The sequence below is a fragment of the Humulus lupulus genome, chromosome X (assembly GCF_963169125.1).
Source record: "Humulus lupulus chromosome X, drHumLupu1.1, whole genome shotgun sequence".
NCBI classification, from domain to species: Eukaryota; Viridiplantae; Streptophyta; class Magnoliopsida; order Rosales; family Cannabaceae; genus Humulus; species Humulus lupulus.
Window position 1 is genome coordinate 22343590 of NC_084802.1, and position 25591 is coordinate 22369180.

Below are 25591 nucleotides of genomic sequence, written 5' to 3' on the forward strand. Positions count from 1 at the left end.
CTAGAGTCGTTACCAAGTGATTTTAAAATGTGTCATTAGCTCGCTAAACAAGGTATTAGACCAAAAAGTGTGGTTAATTAATATGAAGACTCATTTAAATATGAATTTGGTATAAAAGGTCGGACATCATTTAAATCATGAATGTGTTACATTGGAATCCCAAAATACTGTTTAGAAACATATTTACAACTCAAAAAGTTATTTTACAGTCGACCTAAGCAACAAAATCAAACACTTATAACATGCTCCTCAAAATACACCAACCGTGGCGACCAAGTAGGCCAAACATGTACGCACCGCTCCATGCCCTCCAACTCATGGTTGATCCACATTTTCCTTGCCCTTACCTACACCACAAAGCACCTGTGAGTCGAGGCCTAGCAAGAGAACTTCACAGCACAACATATAATAACTTATTTCAACAAATACATACTTAATCAAAGACAACAAACAATTTACAAAGTTTCTATTGGAATACACAACAGCAGCCTACGCCGATCAGGGTGTGTTACCAGGAACCAAGTTCACGGTCTTAACTAAGCAGGTGTGACCCTTAGAGGGTCTGGCCCTGGCGGCCTACATTTAGCATGCTTAACCCCGATCTGGTCTTTTTCACTCTCGGCCTTTTCTGATCGGTCACAATCACATGTTTGACACAACAGCTATAAACAATACACACAACACTAAACACACCATCGCTCTACGGGCACAGACAATTCTCTTACCTTGAGTCTTGTGCTAACAACACAAGGCGATCCCGAGCACGGTCCCTAATCCTGAGCCTTAGTAGTAACACCTAGTCACAATGTAATGATAAATAGCCATCATAATCTGAATTAAATAAAAGCCTCCAAAACCTCAAATTCTACTAAATCGAGTAGTAGAATCCTTCCGGGCCTTAAGATTTAAGTTCCTGAGATTAAAACACTATTTTGGTCATTATTCTCTATTTGATCCACGGCCCAGCCCCTTAGGGCCGCGGCACGCTACAAGTCAGAGAGCCTTGGGGCTCTCTTCTGGGGAACACGGGCCGCGACGCGCCTCAGCCTGCGCGCGATGCCTAGACGATTTCAAAGGCTCCGAAGCCTCTTGGTTCATACGAGTCGTGGCACCTGAAGAACAGGGCCGCGGCTCAGGACTGCAAACCCAGAAATCCCCTGCATTTTCTCAAGCTAACATCACCAATTCCTACCTAAATCAATCCCTAAACCCATAATTAGATCTAGAACTCATATTAGTACAACATATTCATCATTATTACCCCAAGAACTACCCCATAACCTCACCAACATCAAAAATCAAACCTAAGGCTTTTATCCCAAGAAAATCTCTAACTACAATAGATATCTTAACAAAAATTAGAGCAAAGCCTTACCTCAATTAAGGAATTCGACCCCAGCTAAACCTCAAGCACTTCGAGCTTCAAGTTTCTTCAAATCCTCAGCCAATTCCCAAAGAATTCCAAGCTTATCTTTGAACTTCATCAATAACCACCAAACTAGGGAGAGAGAGTGTATGTATCGAGAGAGAGAAGATGAGCTGAGAGAATGTGTTGTGTGTTTTCTTCTGTTTTCTGGTTAGTTCTAAAGACTTACTCATGTCTATCCTAAAAAATGACCAAAATGCCCCTCAGTAAATCCTTAGTCCTTTAATGCCTCCAAGGGAAATCCTGTCATTTGCCACATCCCGGTAATTCCTAAAATATTCCTATAGATCCCCAATTAACCCTAACATACTTAAATAATCGCTAAATAGCTACCCATTACCCGATAAATTCTGAACACATACTATGTTCCCAAAATACCCATAGGCTCACCCCAAGCTGGGTATTCGACCCCGTTGTTACTATTCCGCTACTCCACTCCCTAGGAACGTCTTGGATCACACATCTCAGTTATATTCCCACAATACTGTGGTCTCAGTCATAACACACACATAACTTACATTTATGCCCTCAATGATCCAAAAATTACAAATGTGCCCTTATTAACGAAAATGGGCCCACGTGCATATTTAATTCACCTAAACATGCATTTCTAATCATATAATCATTTAATCCACGTAATCACATGCTAATACACATATATCACACGTATAACCCATTAATCGATCATATAATCCTAATTAGACCCTACAGGCACTGTAATCAAGGCACTCATCCTTAATAACAAATTCGGGACGTTACATCCGTATGGCCGGCGGTCCCTCAACTTCCTTATTGATGAGGACAAGCTCCGATGGTGCGGTCTCCTGAGTGAAGGCGAGTCTACTGACGATGTCGAAATTCATAAATTCTTGAGGTTGGAAGACGTCCCATTACCAATAACCAAGCTTCCCTCTAGGGGGAAGCGCGTGAGCTCACACTCACATGCCCTTATTCCCCACTCTGTCGAACCTTCGTGCTCAGGAAATGAAGCACAAGATTAAGCCTCAATGAGCTTGTCTGATGGAGGTAAAGTCATGCTAGATCTATCCAAGTGGTCTCCCACCCTTCTTAGATAGAAACCTAATGTTGTAGTCCTATTTAAAGATACCCAGAAAAAATTTATGGTCTGGTCAGGGGTAGATCTTAAGGTACATAGGTTCAATAGTTGGTTGTGGAAATACCAAACAAAGTCCAGTCTAAATGAAGTTTGGGGTGGGACAGCAGTCCAATACGGGATTAACGATTATAGGGACATATCAAGGATGTCCCCTACTTTTAGGGAGGGGACCCCTTAGCCTCGTCAGAAGATATGGGTATTTCCTAGTCCCCGAACTCGAGCTCAAAGGAGTCCTCTCGTTAGGTTCCTTTTACTTATCAGTTTTCAATGTTGGACTTATATAGTTTCTTTTTTTCCAAACATAATCAATCTCTTTTTACTTTTTCAGGCAAGATGGCCTCAGACCTCGATAACATCCTCGGGATGCCCCATAAGGCACAAGGCAGCAAGCGCGGCTGCGTATCTTCGAAGAAGGGCGCACCTCCCTCTAAGGCTGCAAGGGTTATTGAGGACCCTCTTTTGGCGACCTCGAAGGCTGCCCCAGGGAGCTAAGGACTAAGACTCCTCATCCTCCTAAAGTTGCGAAGGTGACCGAGGATCCCCCTCTTGCGACCTCAAAAATCGCCGCAAGAGAGCCAATGACTAAGGTGCCTTCTACCCAGAGAAAGAAGACTCCATCTCCTCCTCCCAGTATAGTCCCTGTTTGGGACAAAGGCAAGAAGGTCATAGATCTTACATTCTCGAAACCAATGGGCGCTCTGACTCCAACCGTAGTCTGCAAGTTTTGCGTCGTGCCACACATGCCAAAGTATCCTTTGGAAAATGAGGCTGGAGCCCTAGGGGCCGACTTATGCTCGGACTCGCTTTCCCAGATGGGCCAATCATGCAGCAACCTTGATGCCAATGTGTGGAGGTTTATGAAGGGAGATAGCACAACTGCCCTCTTCGACAAGACCTTGGAGCTTGGGTTCTCTATAAGTCTGTTCTACTTTGCTCTTTATTTTCATTTATTTCTCCATTATCTAACTGTTATTGTTTTTCCCTTTATGCCCTCCTCGGATTCATACGCCAGTGCTCCCTCCTTTCCTCGAAGGTTACGACTGCCGAGAAGTTAGTCAACGATGCCCATCAGGCTCGAATCCTAGTCAAGGACAATCTAAAAGAGGCCAAGGGAGCCCAGACTAGGGCCAAGGATTCACTCAAAGAGATCAGGGAGGCCCAAGCCAAGGCTGAAACTTCACTCCGAGAGGCCAAGGAAGCCTCAGCCAAGGTCAAGGATGCCCTCAAAGCCTCCTGGGACAAGATTTCATCTTCTGAGGCTGATGACAGTCATCTAAAGGCGAAGCTCAACACCAAGACAGCCAACTTCAACATTGCCAAGGCTGAGATCGAGTACCTTAAAGAGGAGAAGAGCACCGCCTATGAAATCCTCGATGATGAGGAGAAACGTATGCTCGAGGAGTTCATTGCCAAGAAGGAGTAGGCCACTGATTGAGCTATGTAAAGGATGTGGTCACTTAATCCCTAGATGGACACAGCATTCCTAATGGACAAGGAAGAGGAGTTCCTGAAGAAATGGAAGGCTTGGTTGGCTGAGGAAGAGGTGACGAGCACCACCTTGGAGGCGGGTGGCAAAGAGGAGAAAGGAGAAAAGGCCAAGTCTGCTCCTGCCAGCTAGAAGTGATTTTTGTTTTACAAGGGCTACGTCCCTTATCTTTTAGTAATTAACTTTTTGATGCCCTCATAGGGCTGACAATCATAACTCGAGCTTGAGTTATTTTATGAATTCTTAAGTTATTTATGGTAGTATTTTATGCTTTAATCTCTTTCTCGAAATCCTTATGCATATTATCTACATATAACTTTTGTCTTATCTTTATGCATCATACTCCAAGTTCATAATATTTCAAGCATGCATGGAGTTTTTTTATATATGTTTATTTATACAAATACTGTTATGCTTAAGTTCGAACTTCCACATATTCATACATAGCTCATTCGATTGCACATTTTCAACTTTGTTATTCTCAAGGTCGAATATTACTTTTACCATGCATTTTTGTTATAAAAAAAACACTTATTGGCATGTAACCTTGTTAGTCTATTTTTTCTTTCTTAAATATATCAACTTTTCCTCTTCCTCAAGTATGGTCTCGAGGTTGCAAGGTCAAAACTTTTTGCAAAAAATTCCAACCCTGTCTCGACTCATGAATTTTGTTGGTTTATCTAGAATTCCAACTTTCAATTGTGTCGATTAGTGTTTGTCGGTTTGTTCCAAACTTGTTTTATTCGTGTTTGGTTAATAATCCACCCATTGTAATGCTATTTTTATTGATGTTAGACCCACTGTAAGGTTTATTTTTATTAATGTTATATTTTTGAGCATATGGTATGATTGTATACCACTTATGCCCCATGTTGACCTATGAAATTGGCAAACGGTCGTATGTACAGTATACGACACCTTTTGAATGAAATAAATATAATATACGACAGAGTACACATATCTAAACAAGCACACATAAATTTATAGTGGTTCAGCTCTGTTATGATGAACAGTAATAATCTAATCCACTGTCTTTAGTATTGAATCACTCAATAATCAATTACACAGATGAACTGAAGAGTTCACTCGTCGCCAATTTGCCCAGAGTTTCTCCCCATAAAATATCCATCTAAAAATTGATCCAAAGATAAATCCCCTTTAAATGAAGCTTTGGGTCCTTTATTTATAGTACCCAGGGGGTATTACATGATTAGCAAGACTGGGGATCGTAGTTGGTACACGATCATTGTGAGTGGAGATACGTGTTCACCTCCCCGTGATTATGAGATTATGGGTCTTCTTGTTGTTTCTCTGGATCGTGGTTGACGATGCATGATTGAAACCTTCTGGAAAACACTAAGTTTTGGTTGGTCTATGAGACTTAGGTGCTAGGCCCGATGACTCTTTAGAGCTTGGATGCTAGGCCTGATGACCCTCTGGGTGCTAGGCCTACTAATCTTTTGGGTGCTAGGCCTGATGACCTTCTGGGTGCTAGGCCTACTGATCTTCTGGGTGCAAGGCCTGATGACCTTCTGGGTGCTAGGCCTACTGATCTTCTGGGTGCTAGGCCTATGACATTCTGGGCGCTAGGCCTGATGATCTTCTGGGTGCTAGGCTTGATGACATTTTGGGTGCTAGGCCTACTGATCTTCTGGGTGCTAGGACTGATGACCTTCTGGGTGCTAGGCCTATTGATTTTAGCTTGAATGAGCGTGAAATTTATTCAGCAAAGTGTATTTGGGAGTTTAGGCCGACCCTCCTATGAAGAATAGGGTGGGTCGACCACCCCATGCATTTTTTAAGCATGCCAGGCTGACCACCCCTAGGGATTGGGGTCAGGCCAACTACCTCTAGGGGCTAGGGCCACGCCGACCACCCCTAGGAGGTTTAGGCCTGGTCGACTTCCCTATAGCTCCTGGACCTATCCATTTTTGTTCATCGATATTTTTTCAATACTTTGTCATTTTTCCATGAGTTGTGATGCCAGGTGTCGCTTTCTCATTCGCCATGTCATCTCTTGAATTTTTAGGGATAACATTTGCCCCCAAGTTTATCGTACTGTGTTCAACATTACAGTATACTTGTTCTGGCCCGAGAAACATATCGTAGCAGTACTCTAACAGCAAAGTCCCTCAAGACATTACGTAGTACTTTAATCAACTATCGATAATTTGCTCAGTACGTATTTTTCAAGGATAATTGTAATTCCTAAAAACAATTAAAATTTTCAAGGAAAATTAATTTCCTAAAGATCTAGTATATTTTTCAAGGAGTTTTTAAAGTCCTAAAAATATAATAAATTTTTCAAGGAGTTTTGAAGTCCTAAAAATATAATATATTTTTCAAGGATATTAAATACTAAAAATACAAAATATTTTTCAAGGAATCTGAAGGAATTTGAATTCCTAAAAATATTAGATATTTTTCAAAGAATTTGAATTTTTAACAGATATTTTTCAAGGAATTTGAATTTCTAAAAATATGGTTAGCCTGAGAGGCTATAAGTAGGGACTCACTCATTACATCTGAGACCCATGCGCCTTTCTCAGGGAAAGTCTAAGCTGTGAAATTCTCCAAGTCTTCATCAACTATGCGTATCTTTTCTTCGGTAAGTATTCTTTCCCAATCTTTACGTCTTTGATGAATCTGTTTGAATTTCCTCGCTTTGCTCTATTTTGATTTAAATCAACTGACTTATTTGAACCAAAAACTTGTTTTTAATAAAAAAAATTGCTTGATCATTGCCTCTTTTTACATGATACTTTAAGGTTTAGAGGTCACTAGGCCGACCAGCCTTAAGTTTCCTAGCCTAGGTGATTTTTAGGGCTTCATATCTAGGCATAGGCAACTTCCAGGTTTTCAAATCCAGGCATAGGTGATTTTCAGGGTTTCAAATACAAGCCTAGGCCGCATTCCCTATGCATTAGCGATTTCTGGGGTTCCATAACCCAAGTGGTTGACCCTAACCCTAGCATAGGCCAACCACCACACTCATTAGGCAATTTATGGGCCTACCATTCTCATCATACGCCGACCAACCCTAGGGTTTTCCTAGCCTGGGCAATTTCCAAGCTTGTGAATTTCACCATGGGCCAACCACCCTAGGGCTTCTATGGGCCAAGCACCTTAGGTTTTCTTTAGCCTGGGCGATTTCCAGGGTCCCCAAACCTAGGTGGTCGGCCCAACCCTTAGCATAGGCTGACCACCATATTCCCTGGGTGATTTCTAGGGTGGTCGACCCAATCATAGGCCGACCACCCGGGGCCTTAAAAAAAATTATTTTCTTTTGACTTCTTCACTTTTCCTCCTTAGTAATGGATATGCCCCCAACTATTGGCTTCATTACGTTTATGTACTAACTTTATTCTTTATTTTTTCTTTGATACAGATGTCCAGCTCCTCTTCGTCTGATAATTCTGTAAGCGAGCATACTCCGCATGAGTTCTTGTAAAGGGTGAAAAAGATTCTCCCTCGCTCCAATTTATATTTATTCAGTGAGGAAGATTTCTTGAGAAGGTATAGCCCGATGGCGAGAGTAAAACAAACAACTCAACAACCTTCCTAAGATAACCCTCAAATTGCCAAGCACATCACTCAAGGTTCTTCGCTTGGCTCTTCTCAGATCTCTTCTCCGCATAGTACTCCCTGTGACTCTCAAGGCGCATCTCAGTGAAGTCATTCTTCTCAGCGAAGCCTGTCTGGTCAACAAGAATCCTTGCAACACCCTTTGCACTAGGATTCCAGTCAGGTTCCCCATCACTCTTCTTCTCAAGGAGAACATACCGAGGGCTCTCATCGCCAGACTACTCACCCTCAGGAGCGTTCTATTCATAGGTTCTAGCCTAAGGTGGTTCGCCCTTCTCCCAAGAGCAAGACAGTCTCGCTAGCTACACAGCAGAAGAAGAGATGACAAAAAGATTTCCATTCATCAAATTATGGGGCCACCTTTGCCTGTGAGATCATATGGAAACTGGTTGAGAAGCCTCGCCCAGCTGATTACGAGGTAGTTTGGTTCAATGGGGCTACCTCTAACATGACTGAAGAGAAGGTAAAGAACTTAAGGAAAACCTTCAACCTTTCTGGCATTTCTATTACTATCCCTGGTCTAGATGACAGAGCTGAGGACCCCATTTGGGCATGTGCGCCTGGACACGCTCTTCCATCAAGTCTGGTGCTCTATTTCCTCTTCATCCATACTTCCAAAGCGTGACGGATTATTTTGGTATTAGTCCCTCTCAGTTGGCTCCCAACGCGATCTTGGTGTTATCTGCATTCTACATTATCTATCATCATAGATAATGGGCTGCCCCAGTACCTCATGAGATCCACTACTAATTTGATCTGAAGACGAACCCTTCTCAGCGCAACTCGGGGTACTTCCACCATTACTCGAGCAAGGGTACCGACACCTTCTTGGAAGAGATCTCTGGAAATAGCAAGGCATTTAGATATGCCGACAATTATTTCTTCACTAAGGATGCAGAGGCCAACTACTCCCAGTTTAAGCACGTCGGGCCTTTTTATAGACTACTCACGACCAAGGCCGTGACTGTTAGGGCTAAGGCACTGATTTCCATGACCCATGAGGAGAAGAATGTCAAGACCCTCATTACTTCAGAGAACCTTAGGAAGGTCGGGTTGTTTCCTTCTACTATCGTTGATGTTCCGGATGAAGATGGTCCTGAGCCCGTGAATGCCATAGACCCCCCGAGACCTATTCATATCGAGGAGGTACCTCTTCACCCATGCTAGCTGGATAGGAGGATGATGAGGTGGGTGCATCTGCGCACTCACTGCTTGCTTTAGATGATTTTGATGAAGCCACGTTCAAACCCGAATCTTATTCAAAATGTTCGACACTTTTATCATCTTTAATTTATATTTTCTTTGTATTTGATATCTCGCTAATATTTTATCTTCTTTTGCAGGTTCAAATATGTTTGGCTTTATTCACACCCATCAAAGGTCAACTCCAACCGAGACTAGCCCTTCCATCTGAGCAGCCAAGAAGACCAGGGTTGAGCCTGAGTCGATAACGAAGGCTTTTTTCGAGCTACCTCCTCCAACTCCTTTGGCGTCTAGTCACAGAGGTAGAGCCATCCTTGCCTACATCGGTTCCTCCCAGTATCATAGATGCAGGTGCCTCCTCCTCTGCGCCTGCTCTCTTATCTGAGCCACACCAACCTGCCTTACAGAATTTAGGTGCCATCATAGACCAGGCGTCTCATTTGGAGCAGATGAAAATGACCTTTAATGGGATTAAGAATGAGGACTTTAGCATCATCCTCACGAAGTCACTCCTTGACATCCAAAGTGTAAGTCTTCTACTGTTTTCTTTTTGTCTAGTTAGCTTATGTGTTGACGTTATCTAACACTTGTATGTTTTTTGTAGGCGCTGATTTTGGTCTCTCATATCCGTGAAAGGTATGTAGAGTATACCTCTACGCTTTCCAACCTTCGTTCTGAGCTTGAAGTTGTTCGCCAGAAGGTGCTGGACCTTAGGCGCATTCTTGGCTCTTGGGATGCGAACATTTCTTTGAAAGATGAAGAGATCAGCACTCTCCACAGTACCCTGGAGCTCAAATAGTAGGAAATGGCCTAGTTGACTCTCAGGGTAACCCGGAGGGAGGGGAAACTTGCCTATTAGCTCAAACAGTCTGAAGCTGATTTTCGACATGGACCAACTGTGGAAGGATCCTCTTATTGATAAGGAGCAAGAGTTCAAGGCTGCCTGGGACAAGACTTGAGAGGAGTATTCAGAGATAGCTTTCTCTTGCTTCTACTTTATTTGGAAGTCCAACAAAGATCTGAACTTGGATTTCCTTCCCGAGAAGATGCGAGCAAAGGAGCTTAAGAAGTGTCTAGCTCATGAGGCTACCAAGGCTCAGGGTGGTCTTTCAAACAATACTCCTCGCCCTAGTTAATCTTCTTTTAGTCTTTTACTCTGTCTTTCCTTTCATGCCATGGGTGGGGCATTGTGTACTTGACAGTTTTTACATATGACATTTTATGCCTTTATACTTTTTTGTTATGAGTACTCAGCGTATTAATTGAAATTTTTTATTTCCAATGCTTACTAAGTATATCAACTCACAACCCTCATTGGTTTAGGTATCAGTATACTCTGAACGCATGTATTTCACGTGCCCTACTAACCTTACTCCTTTACATTTTTCATTCTAACAATCATGGTAATGTGAGTAGTATGATACTTCACCAAGTACCACGAACAAAAATAGTCAGGTCGACCACCCTATGGGTGATAAGCCGACAACCCTATAGGTTTGATGGTCTATCCAACCACCCTATAATGTACTTGGCTAGGAATCTCCCTACCAATGCCTTTTTTGTTTTTGTTTTTTGCACTTTCGGAACATATGTTGAAAAAATGTCCTAGAAAAACTTGAGCTTGCTTAGTACTTAGGGTCACTTCCTCATTGCTTGTGTATACCCCGATCGGTATGTACTATATGCCTCCCAAGTGATCATGGGTTAAAATCCTTGGTCACTTGCTACTTGACCATGCCTTGCTTTGAGCGTTTAGACACATAGTACTATCATTTTCACCCAATGATGCAAGCAGCAAATGCTTGTCCCTCATTGGTTGTCGGGTGATGGTTTCATACTCAATAGTAATGATACCTATGTACATATGTAGATTGTGTAGCAAGTGTTGATCACGATTCACGTAATCTCTTGTGTACTCGTTGCAACGTCCCAAATTACCTAATAAGGCTTAGGGCCTTGATTAGGGGGCCCAGATGGAAAATTATGGAAATTATGTGATTATATGATATATATATATATATGTGTGTGTCATTATATGATTATGTGAGTTATATTATAATATGACTTGATATGCATGTTTAGGTGTATTAAATATGCATGTGGGCCCATTTCTGATTAAAAGGGCATTTTTTTGTAATTTGGCCCATTATGGGTATACTTGGCATATATGTGATATATGTGTGGGACCACATCATTATGTGGATATATTTGGGTTACTCGGCACGAGACGATCCTAGGGATCAAGCTAGTGGGAAAATCACAACGGGACCCATGCTTGACTCAGTGTGAGTTAAGGCATATATTGGGTATTTAGTACATTAGTTATTGGGTAATGGGAATAAATATTTGGTGATATATTTGGAGTTAGTGAGATCAGGAGGGAAATCTGGATATTTTGACTATTTTACCCTCAGGGGTGTTTTTAGGACCCCAAGCCTTGGGTTATATTTAAGGTTACTTAAGCTCGAAGTAACCTATCAGGAAGAAAAGTATGTTAAGTATTCTCTCTCTCTCTCATTTGTTCATTTGATGCTCGTTAGCATTTTTGAAGGAAACTCGAGTTTTAGGACTCGGATTCAAGAAATGTTAGAGTCATAACGATTCTAGGGAAGATTAGAAGCTTGATAGCTGAAGGATTTAGCTGGGAAACGAATTAATTGGAGGTAATCCAAGCTTTAAGTTTTGATTAGATTTTATGTTTTGATGAGTTTTTGAATTGTTTGGAACTTGTATTTTGATGGTTTTGGGCCATGGAGTTGATTGGGAACTTTTTTTTTGGGATTTAGATATGTTCAGATAGGTTTATGGAGGGTTTTGAAATGGGAAAAATGGCTGAGTTCAAGGTCGGGCCGCAACCCTGTTCTTGGGCGCCGCAACCCGGGCTTGATGAAGGAGGAGACCTGGTTGTTGGGCACTTAGGGCCACAATGCCTGATAGGTGCATCGCAACACGAGGCGCAGGCAGAAAGGGGCAGTGGCCTTTGTCTTAGGCAAGCTGCAACTCAGGGGCTTGGGGCTACGGTGCTTAAGGGGATTTTCGGCCAAAATGGGTTTTTAGTGATGGGAACTTAAGCCTAAGGGCTCAGGACTGATCCTACTACCCCGGTTTAGTAGGATTCGACGTCCCAGAGGCTATTTTTCAGTCCGGAAGCCTTTGTTTACTCGTTATTGACGGGATTCTATATTATGGTTGTGGCTAGGTTTTTGCTAGGGGCTCCGAATCAGGACCGTGCTCAAAGGTCGTTCATTGGTAACCTGTACTTGGACCAAAGGTAAGAAAACTGCACCCGGTATGTGATACATGTGATTATGGCTTGGCCCGAATTGTTGAACAGGAACATGTATAGCACATGAATGCCTGAGTATGTGCATGATCATGATTATGCTTATGATTATTGGTTAAGCATATTGTATGCTTTGTATCTAGATAATTGGCATATGATGAATGGCCATTAGCATCATATAATTAAGAAAAGCATTGACTTATTAGTCAAGGTCAACAATAGTGTTGAGCACTGGTCAAAAAGCATTGACTTATCAGTCAAGGGCATCTATAGAGCGTTGAGCGTTGGTCGTTATAGTCAAGCTAACCAGAAGCGTCGGGTATGCTTATACAGAGGATAGGGCTAAGGGACCCGGGGTGACTTATTAGTCCCATATCCTAGCATTGACTTATTGGTCAAAGTTGGCATTAGCACAGTGAGTGCTAGTCGTAAAGCATTGACTTATTATTCAAGGATGGCATTAGCATGGTGAGTGTTGTTCGTAAGGCATTGACTTATTAGTCAAGGATGGCATTATCACGGTGAGAGCTAGTCATAAAGCATTGATTTATTAGTCAAGGATGACATTAACACATTGAGTGTTGGTCGTAAGGCATTGACTTATTAGTCAAGCATGGCGATAGCGTGCTGAGCGCAGGTCCATATGATTTAGCCTAACCAAGAGCGCATTATATGCTTGATCGACCTATTGGTCAGAGAAAACTTAGTGTTGAGTACGCTAGATCAGCTCCAAAGCTGGTTATACCGAGCACAGGGCAAAGGGCCCCAGGGTGACTCATTAGTCCCATATCCTAGGGCGTTGAGCCAGTATGATTCCATAATCATGTATTTTGGGCATTGGGCCCCGATATGATTCATTGATCATCTATCTAGGGCAATTGGTCCCATATGACGCTGTAGTCATTTATATGGATGGTATGCATGAATGAGTAGGGTTATTACTGCTAGGCATGCTTATTATAATTTGGTAATATGTCATTAACTGCTTATGAGCATGTTTAATTTTTCTTGCTGAGCCTCGGCTCATGGGTGCTATGTGGTGCATGTAATGGGAAAAGAAAGTTGGACCATCCTTGAGTTAAAGAGCTTACGTGAAGATGTGTACATATGTTGCTGCTCGACCAACACGGCTGAGGGTTTTAAGAGGGACTAGGGTTAAACCTTATTTTGCCGCTTAGGTTGGCAGATTGTAACTATTTTATTGTAATTATCCTTTTAAATGTATTTTGGGATCCCATGTATTCAGTAAACGTTTTGGTGAAATGTTTGTATCTTTGACCAACATTTTAACCGTAAACCTTTGATCACGTTTAGTTACACGATTATGGCCAAATGACTCGTTTAGCGAGTTTAGCACTATTTAAAATACACAATGTAATAGTCCCTGGGTAGTAGGGCATTACACTCGTTATAATGATTGTAGACATAAGTGTCTGAGTTTGACCAATCGGGTCTTGATGGGCTAATCGAGCTTGTAAGGAGTCTTAGATCAAATTATTGATCAGTCCTTCAAGGACCAGATTCGAATCTGATGATAGCGACTGGTCCTCGAACCAGTCTTTTTTGCTGATCGTATAGGTTGATAGGTTCCTCAAGAACCAGGATCGAACATGATCAAATAATTTGGTGACAAGGTCATAAGACCAGTCTCTCTTTTTGATTGTGTGGATTGATAGGTTCCTCAAGAACCATGATCGAACATAATCAAATAATTTGGCGACAAGGTCCTAGGACTAGTCTCTCTTTTTTATCGTGTGGGTCAATAGGTTCCTCAAGAACCAGGATCGAACATGATCAAATAATTTGGCAACAAGGTCCTTGGACCAGTCTCTCTTTTTTATTGTGTGGGTCGATAGGTTCCTCAAGAACAAGGATCGAACATGATCAAATACTTTGGCGACAAGGTCCTAGGACCAGTCTCTTTTCTGGATCGTATGGGTCGATAGGGTCCTCAAGAATCAAGATCAAACATGATCCATAATGACGACAGGTCCTCGGACCAGTCTCTTGTTTGGATCTTATGGGTTAATATGTCCCTCAAGGACCAAAATCAAACATGATCCGGTGGGGTTGACAAGTCTAAAGTGGACGGTCCCTCGTTGAAAGAAATTTAAAGAATTAAGTTAAACTTACGAAATTAAATTCATTCATTCATTGAAGCACAATGGATGTTACATAGACAATTAAAAAATAATACATTTTCAAATTAAAATTTGTGTCGCCGCTGAACAACTTCACTGATAGTACCGGCGGAGGTGTTCGTCATTCCAATAGTTTTTTATTAGTTCTCCATTCAGTCGATCTATCTTTTATGTACCTGGTGAGATCACCTCCTCCGCAAGGTAGGGCCCTTCCTAATTAGGTCTTAGTACCCCTGCTGCAGTGTCCTTAGTGTTTAGGAACACCCTCTTGTGTACTAAGTCTCCAACTTGGAATTTTCGATCTTTCACCCTGGAGTTGAAGTATCTTGCCATTTTTTGCTGCTGTGCTGCTACTCTAAGACTTTCCTTTTCTCATCTTTCTTTGATTAAATCTAGCGACTCTTCTATTAGTTGATGGTTCCTCCCTTGATCGTATGTCGTCTCATCTATTCGATGGAGGAGTGAGTTCAACTAGCAACATGGCTGCATACCTAAACGCCAAAGAGAATAGCGTATGGCCTATTGTTGTTTGAGTCGTTGTTCAATGTGACCATAGGACCTCCAAAAGTAATTCTGGCCAAGATCATTTGGCTTGTTCAAGGCGTTTCTTCAGAGTGCCTTTGATAGTCTTGTTCACTACCTCTACTTGACTATTAGCTTGGGGTGTGCTGCGTGGAAAACCTCTTTGTGATTCCATGCCTCGTACAAAAGTCGGTGAACATATCACTGTCGAATTGAGTCCCATTTTCTGAGACTATCTTCTTCGACAGACCGAACTGACATATGATATTCTTCACCACAAAGTCTAAGACTTTCTTTGAGGAGATGGTGGTGAGCGGTTCTGCTTCAGTCCATTTGGTGAAGTAGTCTACGACTACAACAACAAATTGGACTCCTCCTCTTCTGGTGGGTAGCTTCCCGATCAGGTCGATTCCCTATACAGTGAAGGGCCAAGGGCTTTCCATTTGTGTTAATTCATTAGGTGTCGCCCGGGGTATCTTGGAGAACATCTGACACTTGTCGCATCTTCTGACATACTCCTTCTAGTCTTTATTCATCGTCGGCCAAAAGTATCCTTTTCTTAGGATTTTCTTTGATTGGCTCTGCTCCCCAACGTGATCTCAACAAAACTCCTTGTGTACCTTGATCATTAACAACTTTGACTGGTCTGGTGTAACGCACCTTAGCAGTGGTAGGGAGTACCCTCGTTGGTACAGGATCCCTTCAGCTATCATATATCATGCAGCTTATCTCACTAACTTCCTTGATTTGTTCTGATCACTGGGTACTACTCCGTGGTTGAGATAGTTAATAATAGGGGCCATCCATGTATCTCCTAACTCAACAGGTAGTGCCTCCTACTTGGTTATGCTTCTTTCTACCAAGTATTTGACGGGAACAACATTCAGGGTGTCTGCGTCTTTAGCACTGGCAAGCTTGGCTAAGGCATCAGCATTGGCATTCTACTCCCTTAGGACTTGTGTAATCGAGTATCTCTTGAACTGTCTCAAGAATTCCTTCACCTTGTTCAGGTACTGCACCATCCTAAGCCCTTGTCTTGATACTCCCCTAGTACCTGGTGCACTACTAGTTGGGAATCGATGAATATCTCCAGGGACTATGCATGTACATCCCGAGATAAGCGTAATCCTGCTATCAATGCCTCGTACTCAGTCTCATTGTTTGAAGCGTTGAATCCAAATCTATGAGCGCAATGGATTCGATGATTCTCCAGAGTGATCAGTATGATTCCTGTGCCTGAGTTGTGTGCATTGGATGCTCCATCAACATATAGCTTCCATACGGAAGCTTCTCCTTCCTTCTTGGTATCTCCATTCTCTGATTGGTAGGAAGGGTCTTCAAGGTTGGTGCCCTCAACTATGAAGTCTGCCAATGCTTGTCCTTTTATCGTTATCCTCGGATGATACGTGATATCAAATTGTCCTAACTCCACCACCCATTTGAGTAAGCATCCCGAGGCCTCTGGTTTTTTAAGAACTTGTCGTAGTGGTTGATCGGTTAAGACTTGGATCAAGTGAGTTTGGAAGTATGGACGCAGCTTCTGAGAGGATATTATTAAATAGTAGGCTAGCTTTTCAAGAGGAGGATATCTAGACTCCGCAGCTGCTAGCCTTTTACTAATATAGTATACAGGGTGATGTACCATGTTCTCTTCTTTCACCAAAGCAGCGCTGATGGCATGCTCGGTGATTGCCAAATAGATGAATAGAACTTCACCATCTATTGGCTTTTTTATGACAGAAGGTCGAGCAAGATGCTCCTTCAAGGCTTGGAAGGTTTTCTCGGATTACTCGGTCCATTGGATCTTCTTGTTGCCCCTTTATAAGTTAAAGAAGGGGACACACTTGTATGTAGACTTCAATATGAACCTACTAAGGGTAGCTACTCTCCTTATTAAGCTGTTCACATCTTTTATTGTGGTAGGTGACTTATTGTTAAACAATGATTTGATCTTCTCACGGTTAGCCTCAATTCCACATGAATTGACTATGTATCTGAGAAACTTACCAGAACCAACTCCAAGCGAGCACTTGAGAGGATTTAACTTCATGTGATTCTTTCTAAGTATTGCAAAGCATTACTTCAAGTCCTAAACATGCCCTCCAGCTTCTTTGGACTTAACCAACATGTCATCGACATATACCTCCATATTTTTTTCGATCAAGTCTCAGAACATGCCATTCACTAAACACTGGTAGGTGGCTCCTGCGTTCTTCAAGTTGAATGGCATTACCTTATAATAGTACAACCCTTTATCTGTCGGGAAGCTGGTATGTTCCTCGTCGGTAGGGTGCATACTTATCTGATTATCCCCAGAATATGCATCCATGAATGAGAGTATTTCATGACTTGCAGTTGCATCAACCAATTGGTCTATTATGGGTAGTGGGGAGCAATCTTTGGGGTAGGCCTTGTTCAGATCTGTGAATTCCACGGATGTCCTCCACTTCCTGTTTGGTTTTAGGACCAGGACAGGGTTCGATACCCAGTCTGGGTAGTAGGCCTCCCTTATAAAACCATTTTCCTTGAGCCGCTTGACCTCCTCCTTCAAGGTTTGAGATCAGTCTTTGTCAAGCAGTCTCCATTTTTGTTGTACCAGTGGGTAGTTTTTGTCCACATTGAGGACATGGCTTATCATGGATGGAGAAATTCCAACCATGTCCTTATGTGACCAGGAAAATACGTCCTGGTTCTTCTTTAAAAATTCTACCAACCGTGCCTTAATTTCCACCTTTAGTTCATTCCCGACTTTGATTACTCTAGACATGTCCTCCTCATCTTGTAGGACTTCATCAAGATCTTCAACTGGTCCAACCCCCATGACGTCATCCCCAAAGCGAGGATAGATGTCGTTTCCCTCGCTTTGGGAAATTTGTTATAATAACAAATATTTGTTAAAAGGAGCCCTCGGCTCCAGTAGAGTGTTTCCTTCGATGTCAACTTCCATGTTGACAACCTCATCAATTCCTTCGTTCCATTCACAATAGGTCACCACCATGTTGTTTACACATGGTCCTTTCTTGTCTTTGACCACTAACGTGTTATAGCATTCCCGTGCTTCCCTTTGGTTACCCTGTACGCATCCTTGCCCCACGCTTGTGGGGAACTTCGAAGACAGATGCCAGATGGAAACTGTTGCATGTAATGCCATCAGGATGAGTCTCCCGAGCACTACATTGTAATCCGATGTGCAATCTACCACCAGGAACTTTGTCATCACAGTCCCACAGTTACCAGTAGTTTGATAGTTCCTGCTGGTGCTAGGTATTCCCCTGTGAACCTATATATCACTAGGGAATAATGTGTCAGCTCCTTGACCGTGAGCTTCATCTTCTCGAGGGATGATTTGTAGATGATATCTACTGAGCTTCTCATATCCACGAAGCATCTCTTCACTTGGGCAGTGGCGATTTGAATGGTAAGGACTAGAGGGTCATTGTGGGGGTACCTCACGTGCATGGCGTCATCCTCTGTAAAAGTAAGAGTTTCACTTTCATACTTTGGATTTTTTGGAGACCGTTCCTCGACTACTATGCACTGGGAAGACTCCCCTACCTCATGTCTTAGGGTCCGTTCATATCATTCATGAGTGTTGTTACTGTTGCCTGCTATGTGGGGTCCCCCACATATGGTGTCCAATGTGAAGTCCACAGCCGCTAGCTCCAGTGGTGAACTCATTTGCCTTCGAAACTCTGAATTCCTATTTGGGGTTTCGGTCTTGACTCAGTACCTCGAGAGTTTTCCTGGGCTGGCAGGGTTGATGCTTAGGCTATTTGTCGATTGGTGCTGACTTAGCCTTCTTTTCTCCACTCTGATCGGCCCATGGGGTACTCCTCTTCTTAACGTTTCCCCCATTGTTGCCATGAAGGTTTGCGTCATTCTTTCCTACCTTGATAGTGGCTGGATGGTTTATGCCTTTTTCTTCCTTCATGATAGCGTCATCAAGCTTCATGTATTTGTCTGCTCAGTCCAAGAACTCCTACAAGGTGCTGATGGGGTTCCTGTGTATGCTATCCCAGAAGGGACTACGATAAATTATTCCTGTCGAGATGGCAACAAACTTCCCTTCATCTCCTATTGTGGATGCTCAGTTTGCTTCTCTCATGAATCTTTGGATGTAGTCCTTCAGGGATTCATCCTTCCCTTGCTTAATGTCAGCTAGCTGATTGGCAAAAACTGGTTGAATCTGTCCGACACTAAAGACATGCAAGGTGTTGATGGGGTTCTTGTGTATGCTATCCCACAAGGGTCTACGATAAATTATTCCTGTCGAGATGGCAACGAACTTCCCTTCATCTCCTACTATGGATGCTTGGTTTGCTTCTCTCATGAATCTTTGGATGTAGTCCTTCAAGGATTCATCCTTCCCTTGCTTAATGTCAACTAGCTGATTGGCAAAAACTAGTTGACTCTGTCCAGCATTAAAGACCTTGCAAAATTCCTTCCTGAACTGTTCCCAGGAAGTGACGAATCCAGGTTTGAATTTCCAATACCATTCCTGATCTGAGTCAGAGAGAGTGGTGGGGAATACCTTGCACCTATAATCATGCTCCACACCGAGTAACTCCATCTGATCCTCAAACTTTCCAATGTGCCGCACTAGGTCCTCCTTCCCAGTGTACATTCGAATTTTTGAGGCCTTTTACTTTGGTGGTGGTTGAGCAGCTTGGATCTTGGCATTGAAGGGACTCCCACTTCTATGAGTCAGCTTGATATCTGAAGGTTTCTTTGTCAGGCCTTGAACAGCCGTGGTGAGTGCATCTATTTGAGCCTGCACTGTTGGTGGGATCGCTGCTCCAGGTGGGGTAGACGTCTCTAGTACCCCCTCTTGAGCGCTAGTTCTCCTGTTGATGACCTCCCTCAGATCCTGAGGTTGTGCATCTTTCCCGAGCCTATCAGACACTGTATTGGTGTTGTTCATCAGTTCCTTTCCCTTGTGAGATTAAGGGTGTAGGGGTGGTAGGTCCGCCTTGCTCTTGCCAGTGCTATCCTGCCCCAGAGCCTCTCCTCCTACATAACTATGAGACTTTGAGCGACCATTTCCATTCCTGTCACGCCTCTCAAATGTCTGACCTTTCTCTCTTGTTTTGTTTCTTTTGTCCGCCTGGGAGGGGGCCTTCAGGTTGGTAACACTCTTACTCCGAGATGAAGTGTTATTCTTCTTAGTCATGGAGGAGGTAGTCTTGGAGTGCGCCTCTTCATATTGTCTCTGGGAAAGTGGATCTAAGAGCGTCGGGTTTGACTCCTCCCCTGGGACTCCCTATTACTTCTGTCTCGCATCCCTACTGCTTTGGCCTGAGCCCCCTCATCGCCTGAGCATAAGCTTCAGCATTAGCACGGGCTAACTGGGTAGCCGCCTCCTGGTGCCTCCGATCAGTATCTTTCTCCCTCTGGATCATCCTCTAGACCTTCACATCTATCTCCCGCCATTGTTGTTCCATAGTCGCCCTCTGGAAGGAAATTTCTACAGCAAAGGCCTCCTACCTCTCCAAAAATTGCGCCATCTCCTCCTAGTGAGCATCTTGTGGATCTTCTGCATCAGGTTGATCTCCAACCTCCACCTGAGGTTCATTAACGTGATCGATGGGATCCTAAGTGGTGGAATCCATGAGAGCACAGCCTCCAAATTTAGTAAACAATCATCAAAAGAAGACCCCATAACAGAAAAATCATCCATAAAAAGCTCAATGCTTCATTCCACCATTTCAGAGAAAATAGCCATCATACACCTTTGAAAAGTTGCTGGAGCATTACACAGACCAAAAGGCATACGACGGAATGCAAATGTACCATATGGACAAGTGAAAGTTGTCTTCTCTTGATCCTCAGGAGCAATGGATATTTGATGGTACCCTGAATAGCCATCTAGAAAACAGTAATATTGGTGTCCAGCCAACCTGTCTAACATCTGATCAATGAAAGGCAGTGGGAAGTGATATTTTCTTGTTGCTTTGTTCAATTTACGATGGTCAATACAAATCCTCCAACCAATTATGGTACGTGTTGGTATAAGCTCATTATTATCATTCTTTATCGCTGTAATCCATCCTTTCTTAGGGACTACCTAAACTGGACTTACCCAACTACTATCTGAAATGGGATAGATCACCCACCATCTAACCACTTCAAGATCTCCTTTCTTACTACCTCTTTCGTTGCTGGATTTAGTCAACGTTGTGCTTCAATGGAGGGCTTACTATCATCTTCCATCAAGATCTTGTGTATAACTATTGATGGACTTATTCCTTGAATATCTGCCAACGTCTATCCAATTGCCAACTTATGGGTTCTCAAAACCCTTAACAATGTTTCCATCTCCTCAGTAGAAAGAGAAGAAGACACAATGACTGGTAAAGTCTCCTTCTCACCCAAAAATGCATATTGAAGATGTGCTGGCAATGATTTCAATTCCAACTCTAGAGGTTCCTGAACTGATGGTAGTGGTCTTTCAGGTCCCTGAACCATTTCTTCATATTTTCGATTGTAAATTGGCCCTTTAGAATTCATCCACTGTACACACTCTTGGACCTCTCTGTCTAACTCAGCATCTACATCATTGGTCGTAAAACTTTTATGAAGATAATCCTCGGTGATGTTAATTGCTGCCACTGCTTTCTCTACCATGTCAACTCTGAAACAACTATCATTTACATTAGCAAACTTTAAAGCATTAAACTCGTTAAATACCACTTCTTCACCCTGAACTCGGAGCATCGTTTCACCTTTTTTAACATCAATCAGAGCCTACCTAGTAGCTAAAAATGGCCTTCCCATAATAATTGGGACATTTTTTTCTTCTTCCATATCTAATACGATGAAATCTGCCGGAAAAATGAATTTGTTCACTTTAACAAGGACATCCTCTATGATTCCTCTGGGATGTTTAACTGAACGATCTGCTAGTTGTAATGTGACTGTAGTAGGACTAGCCTCCCCCAAACCAAGTCTTCTGAACACAGATAAAGGCATCATATTTATACTCTCCCCCAAATCACACAAGGCATGCTTACACTCAAATTTCCCTATTGTGCAAGGTATAGTAAAGCTCCCCGAATCTCTCAACTTTTGGGGCAACTTCCTCTGCAATGTTGCACTGCATTCTTCGGTGAGCACCACCGTCTCATAGTCCTCCGTCTTCCTCTTCTTGGACAGAATCTCTTTCATGAACTTCACATAACTGGGCATCTGCTCTAAAGCCTTAGAAAAAGGGATATTGATGTGCAACTTTTTGAATACCTCTAAAAACTTAGAAAAATGTTTATCGAGTTTAGTTTTTCTAAGCCTCTGAGGATATGGAACACGAACTGGTTGATCAACAACAACTGGAGGACTCTTTTCTGAACTGTGGTGGTCTTCAGTAACCCATTTCTCAATTGTATCGGATTTCTCACCCAACTCTTCATTCTGTACTACTGATTGTTGTACACTGGGCTGCTCCACTTGCTTACCACTCCTCAACGTAATTGCCTGACAGTTCTCCTTAAGATTTACCACAGTATTTCTAGGAAAATTCCCTTGAGGTTTGTTATTAAGCATGTTGGCCAACTGACCCACTTGTGTCTCAAGGTTTCAAATAGAGGATCTAGTCTCAGTCATGAATTGAGTCTCAGTATTAGTGAGATTCAACAAAGCTGCTTGCAATTCATTGGGCTTTTCTGGTTAATCCTGCGGCCTTGGCTGCTGTGAAGATGAAGCTTGATTCATAGGTTGTTGTGACATATTCTGCTGGTATTGGCCTTGAAATTGTGATTGTTGGCCCTAATTGTTTCTCCATGAGAAATTTGGATGATTTCTCCACCCAGGATTGTAAGTGTTGGAGAATGGGTTGTTATACGGCCTCTGAAAATTATCAAATGCCTGTACTTGGGCTTGATCAATTGGCATATTACCATACGAGGTGGCAACTGTACACTGTTCATACAAATGAGGCCCTCCACACAATTCACACCCTGATTGCATTTGTATAGCTTGGGCTTGAGCTGAGATCTTGTTTTGTTGCAACTGCTTTATCAATGAAGCAACTTGAGCCGTTAAAGCAGTAATAGCATCTAATTCATGTACCCCAGGTACTTTTCTCAGTGAGGTGTCTCGTTCAATAGGCCACTGATAATTTTTCATACCCATCTCCTTTAACAATTCATAGGCCTCATCAGCCCCTTTACTCATGAAAGCACCACTTGTTGCCGCATCTATGATAGTGCGAGTAGTACCGCACAGCCCATTATAAAAATTGTGGACTAACATCCACTTCTCAATACCGTGATGAGGGCATTTCCTGAGCAGGTCTTTGAATCTTTTCCAAGCATCATACAATGACTCTCCCTCATTTTGATAGAAGTTATTGATTTCCCCCCTCAACTTGGCAGCTTTTGCAGGAGGAAAGAACTTGGAGAGAAACTTCTGAGCTAGTTCCTCCCATGTATTAATTGAGTTGGCCTATAGAGAAATAAGCCAACTTTTTTCCCTGTCCTTAAGTGAGAAAGGGAACAGTCTCAATCTTATTGCATCATCGCTCACCCCATTAAACTTGAACATTGCACATAGCTCAAGGAAGTTCACTATGTGCAAGTTAGGATCCTCATTGGGGAGACCCCCAAATTGGACAGAAGTCTGGACCATTCATATCATTCTCGGCTTAATCTCAAAGTTATTGGCAGTAACAACCGGTGGTCTAATGCACGAGTGCACTCCTGTGACAGCAGGGAGCACATAATCTCTTAATGCTCGCACATTTTGATCTTGAGCGATGTGATTTTCACCATCATTGTTGTTAGCCCCGTCTCTTTACTTGGCAGCCATTGATGCTTCCAACCTCTTATTCCTTCTGTTCTGTCTGCAAGATCTTTCAATTTCATGATTAACAGGCAAAAGGTTGGTAGACCCTTCACGTCGCATACAAAATATTTACCTATAATAACACAGTGCGACAAATTAAATTAGTACAAAGAAATAAAAACAACCAAATTAGAATAAAAATTAACTATTTTGATATTAATAGAATGTCAATTCCCTGGCAACGGTGCCAAAAAATTGTTGCGAAATTTCTATTGCGCAAATATACGCAATCAAACAAACAAGTAATAATAGTGGAAGTACAGTATCGTTCCGTCAGAGAATTGATCTACTAATTACCAAAAGTAAACTTTGATTTCTATTTTACTAATGAAAGTTTAGTGACAAATTAACAACTGACAATAAACTAGAAGAGCAAAGTTTAATTAATGAAATTTAATATAAAAGAAATATTAGAGCATTTTAATTTCATCAACCTTCAATTCTATTCAAACAATAATACCGCTAATATGATTCTTATACCTATGATTATAGAAGGTTTACTATTGACAATTCTATTCTTTCTCAAGATATAAAATATTTAGTTTACTTGTGAATTCTCTACATGTATGTGATAAATTCTACACATAAACCGCATTAAGAACAAAATCCTAATTGCTACACAAACCAGTTTGATACTTTCGTTCTAAATTGAAATCTATGTCTATTGCCTAAAGTTATTCCAATTCTCACTTTCAGATATTGAATTAAAACCAATAATCATGCAAAAGATGGCCAATCAATTACAAGCATTAAACATAAGAACAATAGATAAATGTAAATTCAAAGAATCATATAAATTTCATTAAAGATGGAAAGAATATCCAGCGACTACATTAAAGTACTCTAAATAAGAATTTAGTTCATAATATTAAAAATCATTGCATAATCTAAATTCAAAAGCATAAAAAGATGAAAATAAAACTAATGAATTCTTCTCTGTTCCTCTTCTCCGCCGTCCAGAACACCTCTTTCTCTATATTCAATCTTCTTTTATTTCCACAAAAATAAAACTACGAAATTCCATGAAAATTCCAAAAATGCCCTCGTGCCGATATATCGCTTCCCATGTTGCGATATATTGCATGCTGAATATTCTCGATGAAAACGTGTAATATCTGTTGTCGATTCTGACTCGGTCCAAAATCCATATTCCTCAACTGGCGATATATCGCCCAAGACAAGCGATATATCGCTTGTGCCAGATTTCTGAATATTGGCCAATTTCGACTAATTAAGCAGAAAACTCTGAATACTCGTACTAATCAGAATTATAACGACACACTGCACAAGTTCACCAAACAGATCAAATACATAATTTCACTTGAGAAAAGCAACCAAATCAAACCAAAAAATTCATGAATAAGCGTATATTTTGTATACTTATCAATCTCCCACCACCATTCTGAATGCATCATCAGTCTCTGATGGTTCTTGCAAGATCTGAGCCTTGAATTTTGCATGGTACGGATCCCACAGCCCGGGTTCCATGAAAGAGAAGTTCCCATCCGGGTTGAAGGCCAATCAATGGTACAGCATCTCCTCCATGGACGATGATGACACTGCCTTTTCTTCTTTGGCTGTGACTTCGGTCTCGAGTAGTTTTGCTCTGACCTCAGCAATCTCAACCTGAAGTTGTGCAGTTTGAGCTTAGGAGGCATACAGTGCAGTCTTTGCAGCCTGCTCGGTCTCTTGGGATGTGGCGAGAGCAGCTTTGGCATCGTGCTCATTCTTCTAAGCAGTTGTCAAAGCAGCTTTGGCGGCCTACTCACCTTCTTGGGCAGCAGTCAGGGGTGTTTTGGCAGCATCCAGTTCGGCTTGGAGCTCCTCATTTCTGGCCCTAGCACAAGCTATGTTGCGGTACTGAGCCAGGGAATACTACAAAATAACAAGACAAGTTAGAGATACACCTAATCAGTAAAAAAAATTACCAAGTAAGGAAAGAGAACTCACGGTGAGATTCATCCCCAACGCAGACTCAAGAACATTCTCGGGG

General features: G+C 42.1%; 1 protein-coding gene across 1 annotated transcript; it reads right to left on the bottom strand.

Annotated features, from left to right (window-relative positions):
• Positions 1 to 21507: 21507 nt before the first annotated feature.
• Positions 21508 to 22299, bottom strand: LOC133805614 (uncharacterized). The gene is made up of 2 exons (XM_062243790.1): positions 22069 to 22299; positions 21508 to 21960 (listed from the first exon to the last, which is right to left on the bottom strand). Exons 1-2 carry the CDS (start codon positions 22297 to 22299, stop codon positions 21508 to 21510), a joined length of 684 nt encoding a protein of 227 aa, XP_062099774.1.
• Between the last annotated feature and the right edge of the window lie 3292 nt (positions 22300 to 25591).

Coding starts and splice junctions, on each gene's coding strand:
- LOC133805614 (XM_062243790.1), bottom strand. CDS start 22,299: ATGCTTAATAACAAACCTCAAGGGAATTTTCCTAGAAATACTGTGGTA. Junction 21,961..22,068: donor CAGTTGTTGTTGATCAACCA/GTTCGTGTTCCA, acceptor CCTTTTTCTAAG/GCTTTAGAGCAGATGCCCAG.